Genomic DNA, 13126 nt, shown 5'->3' with positions numbered 1-13126 from the left:
TTCGTCTGATCACAAATCTTGAAAAAATTGTGGGCATACAGAGGTCAATTTTTCATTACATTCGTTTTCAAACACGAGAGGCTGACATCGCGTTAATACGGACGCATAGGGAGAGAGGTGACAGAAGCAAAGGGAATTGTAAATTCTGCCGGTCCTTAGACTTATAGGAGCACTCCCTGAGGAAACGACATTGCGACTCAGCACAGCGAGCAGCGAACTTCGTCATGTCGAAGGTCTCAGAAGCAGGTAAGGTTGTAAGTTCTGAAGGAGCAGTATACGAGAAACTGCGCAGTGTACGTAGGTGCGTGGACGCAACTGCTATCAGAATATGATTTCAACTAAATTAAATGCCGTGAGAAAAATGCCTTGCAAGAAAAGTGAACGGTCCCGTAAGCCAAATGAATCCGAAGGACATGATTGTAGCAACATTTCAAGTACTGTAAGCAGTGCTCAATTATAATCAAGCATATTGTATTAAAAATAAATGAATTGTGGTTTTGCTGTTTAACAAAAAGAAAAATAATTTTGTAGTTCTAAGGCGTCCGCTAAACATAATGTGATGAGCATCCATAAAACGGGGACAAAGTTTACAGTGAAATCCCGAAACCAAGCAAAGAATGAAATCGATGTGGTAGTGTGGATCAGCGGCTGTAAGTAAACACCAACAATTAGTCTTGAATATTTATTCAAGGAAATAGCTAGGTATGCAAGATTAACCGACCCTTCGGTAAGCAGAGAGATGTATATAACCAACTGACTGAAAACAAATGTCATCTTTTTCTATTTGATATTACTAATGCTGTCGAACCGATAAACCACCATAGAATCAGCTATTCAGTTCATCGTTTTAAAAAAGCCGTATTATTTAACGTTTATAATAACTTTTATAACTATTGGGCCAACCAAAATTTTTCCTTTGAAATCGTAAGGCCCATATTTAAGTTACCTATTTGATGTATTTGTTGGCTTCTTTAGCAGCAGTTGTGCACATGTTAAATAAAAACATACCATAATCTCTACAGTCACCCGCACCGGCAAAATGTTCTGTGTCCAGAGCGAGGTGACGTGGTCGGATCTATGAACTTCACAAAAGCACTGCACATAAGCGCTCATCACCTACCATCATGCACTTCATCTCTCTCGTGGAAGTCGATGCAGAACACTCTACCACCATTCAGAGTATAGTACTACTAACTGTTCCAGTTATACGGGGTGACAATTATTGAACGACATGAAATAAAATCGTCATAACTTCTGATCAGTTTAAGCTGGGACGTTCAAAAAAATGGCTCTGAGCACTATGGGACTTAACATCTGTGGTCGTCAGTCTCCTAGAACTTAGAACTACTTAAACCTACCTAACCTAAGGACATCACACACATTCATGGCCGAGACAGGATTCGAACCTGCGACCGTAGCGGTCACGCGGTTCCAGACTGAAGCGCCTAGAACCGCACGGCCACACCGGCTGGCAGGACATTCAAACTGCACGACTAGCCTTAGGGCACGATGAGAACTAGTACACGCATATGATTTGGTTTAGCGAAGAAGCCCACTTTCTTTGTGATGGGTTTTGTCAGTAAGCAAAATTGGAGCATTTGGGGGATTTGGAATTCGCATTTCGAGATTGAGAAGTCTCTTCACCCTCAGTGGGTGACTGGGAATAAGAATTCGCATTTCACGGTGGAGAAGTCTCTTCACCCTGAACGGGTGTGTGGTGCAGTGTCCAGTCACGTAATAATCGGTGTGATATTCCTTGGCCGGCCGGTGTGGCCGTGCGGTTCTAGGCGCTTCAGACTGGAACCGCGTGACCGCTACGGTCGCAGGTTCGAATCCTGCCTTGGGCATGGACGTGTGTGCTGTCCTTAGGTTAGTTAGGTTTAAGTAGTTCTAAGTTCTAGGCGACTGATAACCTCAGAAGTTAAGTCGCATAGTGATCAGAGCCATTTGAACCATTTGATATTCCTTGATGGCGCAGGGACTACCGAACAGTAGGTGGAGGTTTCGGAATCATTATACAAAGTGACCCTACATGATGTAGTTCATTCAAGACGGAGCTAGACCCAATCGAAGCAGGAGACTGATGTCCTGAAGGAGCACTTCGGGGACCGCATTCTGGCTCTGGGGTAGCCAGAGGCCACAAGCTTGGTCCTCGATGGGCCATCATATTCCCCGGATCTGAACACATGCGACTCCTTTTTGTGGGGCTGTATTAAAGACAAGGTGAACAGCAATAACCCCAAAACCATTATTGAGCTGAAAACAGTCTTTCAGGAGGCCATCGACAGCATCGATGTTCCGACACTTCATCGGGTCATGCAGAATTTCGCATTCGTCTTCGCTACATCATCATTAGTGATGGTAAGCGTATCGAACATGTCATAACCTAAATTTCAATATCTGTAGTACTTTTACATGTTGAATAAAGTGTGTGCACCCCATAATTTGTAACTAATTTACGTTTTTTTCGTGTAGTTCATTAATTGTTCCCCCCCTCCCGTATAACACAGCAGAAATGCGGTCCAGCGGCAACGATTAACATTCGCATTACCAATAGTGATGTTACTGTACAACAGCATCACGTTACTCGATAAATCACGTTAACGAGAACCGGACTGTTACAATTTGAATGTGGGTAGTTAATAAACAAAACGTGTCGTTTGGTTTCTCAAAGTTTTTCATAGTACAAAAGGACCTTGTGACGTTTCTTGTATTTGACGGAATTAGCTGGCAACTTGCATCCAACTTCTCCCGAGTGTCTGAATGGTAATAGAGTTCTAGCTCGGGGGAAACAAACAAAACAAGAAAAATAAGGTAATTCTAAAATAACACATTTGAGCTTAAACATTACGAGCATTGCGAGTTGTAAATCCCTAGCTATGCTTTAACAGTATCCACCAGCCTTAACATCAATTTCATTGAGATAGATTGGCCTGGCACAAGTAAGATCACTGTGTCATTCCGGTACTTGACAATTAAAAGACTCGTGTTTCACGGAGATCAACTCGAATCTTCAACCGAAGATGATGTGCTGTGGATTCTCCTTGGCCTTAGACCTATTTGTCGTGCTGCCGCCCCCCCCCCCCCCTCCCTCTCCCCCCACGTGCTGTTACGACCAGGTATTTCCTTCCCCAGCGAGTCGAATTAGTTTGTGGATGCACAAACTAAAACGTTTTTGAACTATATAAATACAAAGTTTATACTCCACTTGTAGCTTAGCTCTGTCGCTGTGCAAGGTTTTTCCACATTGAACTAGGCTTGTATTTAGTAGAGAAAATAGAAAAGGTTGCACGGAAAATCCATGTAAGTGGACCGTCACAGTCCTTCTCTTTATGTAATGGCTGGTGAATATACTGAACATACTGACTCTAGACTGGTAGTGATCACGATTTATTTATTCAAACTAGTCCACTTTCTGGATAACAAAGTGAAGGGTTACATATAAAATTAAATATATATAAACCTATATTACAGTAATTTTTGTGCTTCTTTATACACTGAATCGTAAAGTAGTTTAAATAGTAATCATACTGAATTTATAGTATTTTAGTTTCTTTCTCTAATCGTACTATCACTCCTATGACTGTCTATACTCTTCTCTGTATGCAGTTTTACAACTTTTACTTTCCTACTCTCAGCAATATGTTCGTTTCCTGTCTCGGGAAAATTCTGCTCGATTTTCAAAAAGTTCAATTTGTTTTAACCAGTTTTACTTGTATATTTGTAACCTGTTGCTGTTAGTCCCATTACAACACCAGAATAAACTAAAACTACTCCTAGCACTGCTACAACTGTTACTGCGACCGCAACTATTGTTACTATTATAATGATAGAACATCATATTACTACTACCACCAATTTAATTGTACTACATACTTTTATTACAACTTATATTACAATACTAATTTTCATTCTCATACTGTAGTTGGACTTCGGTGACGTTTGACAGTCTTCTGACTGGTCTGATACGACCTGCCACTAATTCCTCTGCCGTGTCAACCTCTTTATCCCAGAGTAACATTTGCAACCAAAGACCTCAGTTATTTGCTGGATGTGTTCCAATCCCTGTCTTCCTGTACAATTTTTACTCTCTAGGTAACTTCCATGGAAGTTATTCCGTGATTTCTTAACAGATGTCCTACCATCATGTCCCTTCTTGTCAGTGTTTTCCATATATTCCTTTCCTTCGATGTACTCTCAAACCATATCCTGTATTCATTAGACCGTTCATTCCATTCAGAAGATCCTGTAATTCTTCTTCACTTTCACTGAGGATAGCAATGTCATCAGCGAATCTTATCATTGATAAATTTTCACCATGAATTTTAATTCCACTCTTAACCGTTCTTTTAATCCTGTCATTGCTCTTTCGATGTACAAACTGAACAGTAGGGACGAAATACTACATCCCTGTCTCGCAATATTTTTAATCCGAGCACTTCATTCGTGGTCTTTCATTCCTATCGTTCCCTCTTCGCTCTTACATATATTGAATATTAGGCGTCTTTCCCTATAGCCTACCCTTATTTTTCTCAGAATTTCGAACACCTTGCGCCGTTTTACATTATCGAACTCTTTTTCCAAGTCGACAAATCCTATGAACATGTCTTGATTTTTCTTTATTCTTGCTTCTATTATTAACCACAACGTCAGAACTGCCTCTCTGGTGTCTTTACCTTCCCTAAAGCCAAATGTTGCCATATAACATATCTCCGATTTTCTCTCCCAGTCTTCTATATTGTATACTTGTCAGTAACATGGGTACACGATCTGTTAAGCTGATTGTATTACAATTCTCGCATTTATCGGCTCTTGCAGTCTTCGGAATTGTGTGAATGATATTTATCCAGACTCATACATTCACCATACTAAAGTGAATAGCCGTTTTGTTGCCACTCGCCCCAATAACTTTAGAAATTTTGATGGAATGTTATGGATCTCTTCTACATCTCTTCTGCCTTATTCGATCTTAAGTGTTGCAAAACTTTTTAAAATTCTTATTCCAGTACTTGATCCCCTACCTCTTATGTATCGACTCGTCTTTCTTCTTCTATCACATCATCAGACAAGTCTTTCCCCTCACAGAGGTCTTCAGTTTACTCTTTCCACCTATCCGCTCTCTTCTCTGCAGTTAGTAGTGGAATATCCATTGCACGCTTGTTACCATCGTTGCTTTTAAGTTGACCTAAGTTTGTTTCGACTTTCTTTTATGCTGAGTCAGTGCTTCCGACAGTTACTTCTCTTCCTTTTTTTCAGATTTATCACGCAGCGATTTCGCCTTAGCTTCCCTTCACTTACTGTTTATTTTATGCCTAAGTTCAAAATGGTTCAAATGACTCTGAGCACTGTGGGACTTAACTTTTGAGGTCATCAGTCCCCTAGAACTTAGAACTACTAAAACGTAACTAACCTAAGGACATCACACACATCCATGCCCGAGGCAGGATTCGAACCTGCGACCGTAGTGATCGCGCGGTTCCAGACTGTGGCGCTTACAAACGCTCGCCCAACCCGGCCGGCCATTCCTAAGTGAATGTATTTCTTTATTCCTGAATGTCCCTGAACATTATTGTACTTCCTTCTTTAATCGATCAGCTGATGCATTTCTTCTGTTATTTATGGTTTGTTCGTACTTACCCTCCTTGTAAATTTGTTATTTTTTCAAGTATATGTGATTGCTCATTTTAGAGAATGTTTATTCCTTTTTAACTGCACTCTCTATTGAGCTATTTCTTATCGCGGTATCTATAGCCTCGGAAAATTTCAAGCGTAACTCTTCCTTTCTTAGTTCCTTAGCACTTCCGTATCCCCCGTCTTTGCACATTGATTCTTCCTGACTAATCTCTTACACTTCAATCTCCTCTTTATCTCTACTAAATTGTAATCTGAGTCTGTATCTGCTCCCGAGTAAGCCTTACAATCCAGTATCTATTTCGGAATCTCTGACTGACCGTGATGAAATCTAACGCAGAGCTTCCCGTATCTCCCGGTCTTTTCCAAGTGTATCTCTTCTTGTTGTGATTCTTGAAGGATTATTCGCTATTACTAGTCGAAATTTATTGCAGAACTCAATTACTCTTTCTCCTCTCTCGTTCCTAGTATGTATCCCATATTATATAGTGACCATTTCTTCTACTTTTTCCTCGCCCCTGGACTATTAGTTTTTCGCCTCCCTTTCCGCCTGAGTTACCCGTTGAATATCCTCATATACTTTCCCTGTCTCTTCATCTTCGACCTCCGACATCGGCATACTTACCTGGCCTGTTGTTGTCAGTGTTGGTTTGTTGTCAGTTCAGATGAGATCACTGAACTGTTCACAGGAACTTACTCTCTGCCTTATCTTCCTATTCATAATAACTCCTATAGTTCTTACATCATTTTCTGCCGCTTTTCGTATTCCCTATACTTATCTGAGTAGAAATTCTTGTCTTCTTTTGATTTCAGTTCACTGACCTCCACTATGTTTAGATTGAGCCTTAACGTTTCCCTTTTCAGATATTCTAGCTTCACTAACACGTTCAAACTTCTGACATTCCACGCCCCGACTCGTTAAACGTTATCTCCTCGCTAGTTATTCAATCTTTTTCCCATGGTCACCTCCCCCTTGGTAATCCAATTACATAGTCATAACACCAGGCCGCGTGTTCTGTGGATACACGTTGTGTGTCTTTAATGCAGTAGTTTCCATTGCCTTCTGCATCTTCATGCCGTTGATCGTAGCCGATTCATTCGCCTTTGGGTGTAGTTTCACACCGTAAGGGCAAGAGGTGGCCTGAACCTCTGTCTCCTGCTCGCACCCCCTTACTGACAAGGCCATTGGTTGAATGAGGGGACGTATTATGCAGGAATTCTTCGGCCACCATAGCTGATGATTTTTATTCCAATTTTAAGCTGTGACACGTTTCGAAAGCGGGACCGAGGACGTTTTCATTACTAATCAGAGACGCTACCCCTAGAGCACAGGTCCCTCGTATGCCGAGTAGATTGATGAAGAAGCACATACTTTACTATTATTGAATTGTGTAGTTTACATCGTTCGTCGGTATATTCGGTACCAGCTGGACTGTGCTGTCGTGTCTGACAATATGTATCCACCTCCAGATCGCATGTCTCCGCATCAGAGCCCATCACTTATCTTCCACAGACACTCCTGTGCCCATCTGCCTCCACGGTTCCTTCACCGGAACAAGCGGCAGTAGAACTATCGGATGTCTTTCTCGGTCCCTGGCCTTGTCTGTTGTCTATCTCAGTTTCCTCTGATATATGTTTACTACACTTATCTCGTTATTATATTGATGCAGTATGGGCTAGACAATTAAAAACATCAGTGTTCTCATTGAATCGTATTGTTCCGTAAACAGTTTGACTATTAAAACTTCCCTAGCGATCCTTCCTATGTCATCAACTAGAGGACTTCCCATGCGACGTGATCTATTTTGTCCATTTCACCAGTCACAGTTGGTCGTTGGCCTCCTAAAGGATTCTGATTAGGTTCGTTGCCTATAGCCCACTCTCGGAATGATACTGTAGCATACCCTACTAGGCTCAAAAGGTAGTAGCTGAAGCCTTTCTTTGCATTAGGACGAAAGCGAAATTTTTTCCTCCTGTGTGAGGAATTTGCCTCTGCTTTAATTGTGTTAATATTAAATTCTCTATTACTAGCAGATTTGTAGTTGTTTCCCCAAGAATTTCATCTAATTTTAGTATTACTTTTATCTTTACCAAATAGATGGCAACCTTTTCTTCTTACTCGCAAGTCAAGCGAACATAAGCCCGTTTAAATAGTTAGGACGTATTTAGATGTGACTCTGAAGACTAGACACGAGCGTAGCAGCATACTCCAGTGTACCTTCTCATCGCAGCGGTGGGTCTGACCAGCCGTAACCGAGACTCCTAAGACGGCGCCATAGGCTACAATTGCTGCTAATATGAACTCGTCGTACTGTGTAATAGCATTCAGGTCCAAATAAAAGCTCTATTGTCCAGTATTAATAATTTTATTAACTATTTTACTAACTATCTTTTTCCATGTTCTATGTGGGTTCTAATTGTCCAGCCTACACCTAAATAACCTTTGACCGTCTGCCTTGAAATTACCATCTGATTCATTTTAACTGATGAGTACTTGTAAGTCTTCCTTTAAGCAATGCATTTGTTTATTTTAGTGATGTTACTTGGACTAAAACCTGCGAACCCTACTGATGGAAAATTACGAGGAGTTCATCTTATTTTCCTGTTGCTATACCATCCAGAAATCCTAACATGTCACAACCTCTTCGTCTGTGCAATTTGTGCACTATCCATCCTCATACTGGTGATTCATACCTCAGTTATTCAATGGACTGAAGTCCAGCGTAGTATTCCTTCCAATAGAAAAATGTTGGAATCATCCCCCATAGTCGTACGTTTACTACCTCAATTTTTTTAAATAACTCTCTATTGTATGATGCTTTAGTTACCAGCTTCCGTTCGCAGTAAGACCTGAAATTCTTCCACTTTCTTCAACTACGTCTCCCTCTGTACATATTTCAGTTGAGTCATATTCTGAGGAAGTTCCGTAAATGTTCTCATTAGTTTTGTTTCATTACTTTGATATCGTTAGCTTTACTTTAATTCAAACGATAAATGAAATTGTCTCCGCCGCGTAAGACCTCGCCTCATATCATATTTGTATCGACCATCACATGTCGTCTTGCCTTCCTTCATGTAAGATGTAAGGAGTTTACGGCATTTGGTGATCTCCTTTCGGATAATTTGCCGGGTCTTTCTTTCTTCCTTTTAATTATCTATCTGAATTCAGTTTCTTCCTAGGTAGAAGACTTATTAATATTGACTAAAGGAGTCCCAAAAAGTTAAATGACAATTATAATACGGACCTGGAGAGAGTAAATAAGTGGAACTCTGAGGGCAAACTAAAAATAGCGGCTCATAAGTACATACACAGGCTGGATTCGAACTGCACCCACAAAATGTCTGGGGTTATTCAAGTACATTTTCTGAGTATTTCGGTATAAGGTACCTGAGACCCCTGTGTTCCAGACTTTACAGAAGCTCTGCGTACTTTGCTCTGCTAGCACTATTGGAAGATAGGATACTGCTGAGCCACAAACATGACCTGCATATTTTCTGGGGAACTTTTTCCATGGAGTTTATTTGAGACTCCAAAAAACGTCAAAAGTGACCACAGAAAAAAAAGTAGCCGACCAAGATAGCCACAAAAGCAATAGCATCTATAGTTCCTGGAAAAAGGCTGGCACATTTCTCATCACAGTGGCCACGCATAACCTCGCAGAACCAGGCAGCTGAATATTACCTGAAGGAGGGGCAGTAACCAAACCCTGTTGTGTTAGAGCACGCCGTTCCAATTGTCTTGCATGTATGGGGTGTATAAGTTAACAACACTCTTGCAATCGCACAGACTACGTACTTCATTTCATATTTACAAGTACTTTATGCGACGTTATCTTAGACTAGTGTTCTCGTGTTCTTATTAAGATATTAGTTAGAATTTTTCACTTGATTAAGATTTAAGCTTGTGGAGATTTATAATGTAAGTAAAAGATGCTGTAAGGATTGTAAGTCTATGATCTTACCCTGAGGAGGATATTCCTTTGTAAATTTCTAAACGTGGTGTTCTACCATGCGTTATGTAACCCCATGTTCTGCAGACGTGCTGAGTTGCCGCAAGCGCTTACAGTGAGCAGTCTGGAGCATACAGTGAGCGAGTAGACCCACATAGGCAGCTCAGCAGCTGTGCATGAGAAGTCGATTATAATTAGTGGAGAGATAATAGCAAAGCAGTAGCTGCAGGAAGTGCATCTGATAGAAAAAATGATGTCGGATAGACAAACTCTGATGTGGACAAGTTCATCAGATGTTAGTTCCATGTACCGTGTCCAAAATACAAGAAGAATGTGTTGAGAGAGACATGTACTGTTCAGCAATACGCAATATGTCTGGCTTCTCACGAACAGTAGACATACGCTCCATTCAACTTCATCTAAAGACAAGGCTACTTCCTTAGTTTGTACAACATTTGTAAGAGGGCGACGATCTGATTTATTTGTGTAATAACACTTTAAATGTAATTTAAAAACTGATGGCGGTGTACTTATGTCCAAGTCATTTCTAATATCCAGTTTGTAATGTTTCACGTTATCTTGCGCTAATTTAACTGAGGTGTGATACCTCTCTGTCAAGATTGTTCTTGTTTATGTCAGTCTTGCTGCTTCATTGCCAATAACGTTGGAATATTGGTATGAAATAAGCGAATGGTAAGGGTACTGGACCAGTAATAAACTAGTATGACCCTCCACCATGCCTCAGTCTCTTATATTACACTGTATAAAATTTCAAATATTAAAGAGTAACAGTATTAAATTCTGTTTAATAAATGGCTGCACTGAAAGAGTGCACCTGTCATGCTACTAGTGGATTGGTCTAACAGAATCATAATAGCTACTTCAGCCAAGACTATACCCTCTTAAAAGCAATTGGGACTCAAAAATCATAGTTTTTCTTTCATATACGGGCAGAATAGAAATTTCGGGCGGATGGGTTATGGGAAGTGTACTGGATTCTGTTACAGACTATGTGTACAGCATCGAGAATAAGTAAAGTAAATTTTCGAGCACAGTGCAGGTATCAAAGCTTCGGATTTATGTTAGACTTTCTTGGAGGGTGAAATGGAATTTATAGGCCATGGTTGGTTCATACTGAAACGCTGTAGTAAAAAGTGGATTGCGGGAAGTGACTATGTTCGTGGCTACTTGTAAATTATTGCTTTAGTAATTTGTGGGGTTTAATGTGCCTTTGAGCGTAGCACAGAAACTGGGTAGAGTGAATACTTCATTTTTGGAGCAACTACAGGTAAAGTGAACAATGTCTACATTTCTTTGTAACATGTACTTTTTTTGTGAGTCATCATCTTCTCACTGGTCTGATGCGGCCTGCGACAAATTGCTCTCTTGTGACCTTTTCATCTCAGAGTAACACTACGTTCACAGTTACTTGTTGGATGTATCACAGTCTCTGGCTTCCTCTGCAGTTTTTACTCCCTACAGCTCCCTCTAGTATCATGGAAGTTATTCCCTGATTTCTTAACACACATATATTCTGCCCCTTCTTCTTGTCAGCGTTTTCCACATATTTCTTTCCTCGCCAATTCTCCGGAGAACCTCCTCATTCCTTATTAGTCCACCTGATTTTCAAAATTCTTCTGTGGCAACACATATTAAATGCTTCTATTGTATTCTGTTCAGGTTTTCCCACAGTTTAAGTCTCACTTTTGTACAATTATGTACTTCAAACGCACATTCTCGGAAATTTCTTTCTCAAATTAAGGCCCAAATTTAGTACTAGTAGACTTCTCTTAGCCAGGAATGTCCTTTTTGCCATTGTTAGTCTGCTTTTTATGTCCTATGCTGCCTAGGTAGAAGAATGCCTTAACCTCATATACTTTGTAATCACCAATTCCGATTTTAAGTTCCTCACTGTTTTCATTTCTGCTACTTCTCATTAATTTCACCTTTCTTCAGTTTACTCTAAGTCCATATTCTGTGTTCATTAGACTGCCCATTCCATTCAGCAGATCCTGTAATTGTTCTTCGCTTTGGCTGAGGATGGCAGTGTCATAAGCGACTCTTAACTTTGATGTCTTTTCACCTCGAATTTTAAGCCCACTCTTAACCCTTTCTTTTATTTCCGTTTGTCCTCTTCGACCTATAGATTGAACAGCAGAGGTGAAAAACTATATTTTTGTCTCATATCCTTTTTAATCCGAGCACTTCGTTTGATTGTCCACTCTTATTATTGAATTTTGCTTGTTGTACATATTGTATACGACCCATCTTTTCCTCTAGCTTATCCCTATTTTTCTCAAACTGTGGGAAACCTTCCACCAATTGACATTGTCGAACGCTTTTTCCATGTCGACAAATCCTTCGAACGTGTCTTGATTTTTCTTTAGTATTGCTATCGCTATTAACCAAAACGTCAGAATTGCCCCTCTGCTGCCTTTAATATCCCTCAAGCCAAACCGTTCGTCATCTAACAAATCCTTAATTTTCTTTTCCATTCTTCTGTATATTAGGGCAACGGCCTTGCCGCAGTGCATACACCGGTTCCCGTGAGATCACAGATGTTAAGCGCTGTCGGGCGTGGTCGGCACTTGGATGGGTGACCATCCAGGCCGCCATGCGCTGTTGCCATTTTTCGGGGTGCACTCAACCTCGTGATGCCGATTGAGGAGCTACTCGACCGACTAGTAGCGGCTTCGGTCAAGAATAGAATCATAACGACCGAGAGAGCGGTGTGCTGACCCCACGGCCCTCCTATCCGCATCCTCTACTAAGGATGACATGGCGGTCGGATGGTCCCGGTAGGCCACTCGTGGCCTGAAGACGGAGTGCTTTTTTTTATTCTTCTGTATATTATTCTTATCAGCATCTTGGGTGTATGAGCTATTAAACTGATCATGTGATATGTCTCACATTTATCGGCTCTTGCAGTCTTCTGGATTGTGTGGATGGTGTTTATCCGAAAGTCATGTGGTATGACGCCAGACTCATACATTCCACACACCAATGTGAATAGTCGTTTTGTTGCCACGTCCCCCTATTGTCTGAGAAATTCGCATATCTGTTATCTGTCCCTTCTTCTTTATTCGATTTTCTTCAAAATCTCTTTTAAGTTCTGATTGTAATATTGGATCACTTATCTCTTCTACATCCACTTGTGTTTCTTTTTCTGCTACGTCATCAGAGAATTCTTCCCCTCAGAGGCGCCTTCGATGTACCCTTTCCACCTATCTGCTCTCTCCTCCCCATTTAACAGTGGAATTCTTATTTCCTTCTTAATGTGACTATCCTTGCTTATAATTTCCCCGTAAGTTGTTTTGATTATCCTATATGGTGAATCTGTCACTTAGACAATCATTTTTTTTCGATTTCTTCACATTTTCCATGGAGCCAGTTCACCTTAGCTTCCCTGCACTTCCTACTTACTTCATTCTTAAGTGACTTGTATTTATGTATTCCTGAATTTCGCTGAACATTTTCTTACTTCCTTTTTTCGTCGATCGCCTGAAGTAGTTCTCTTGTTGCCTCTGCTTTCTTTGCAGCTCTTT

The 13126-nt window shown here is 40.6% G+C and overlaps 1 protein-coding gene across 1 annotated transcript in view; it reads left to right on the top strand.

The window, feature by feature from the left end:
• Positions 1-209: 209 nt before the first annotated feature.
• The window catches only part of LOC126268062 (odorant receptor Or2-like), a 57541-nt gene continuing 44624 nt past the window's right edge, over positions 210-13126 (top strand). The window contains exon 1 of the mRNA XM_049973497.1: positions 210-246. Coding sequence (XP_049829454.1) covers positions 225-246 — 22 coding nt within the window. The 5' untranslated portion in view covers positions 210-224. The remainder of the gene's footprint in view (positions 247-13126) is intronic.

The sequence above is a fragment of the Schistocerca gregaria genome, chromosome 4 (genome assembly GCF_023897955.1).
Source record: "Schistocerca gregaria isolate iqSchGreg1 chromosome 4, iqSchGreg1.2, whole genome shotgun sequence".
Taxonomy (NCBI): Eukaryota; Metazoa; Arthropoda; class Insecta; order Orthoptera; family Acrididae; genus Schistocerca; species Schistocerca gregaria.
The sequence above is the reverse complement of the archived record's forward strand: the minus strand, read 5'-3'. Positions and strand labels throughout refer to the sequence as shown.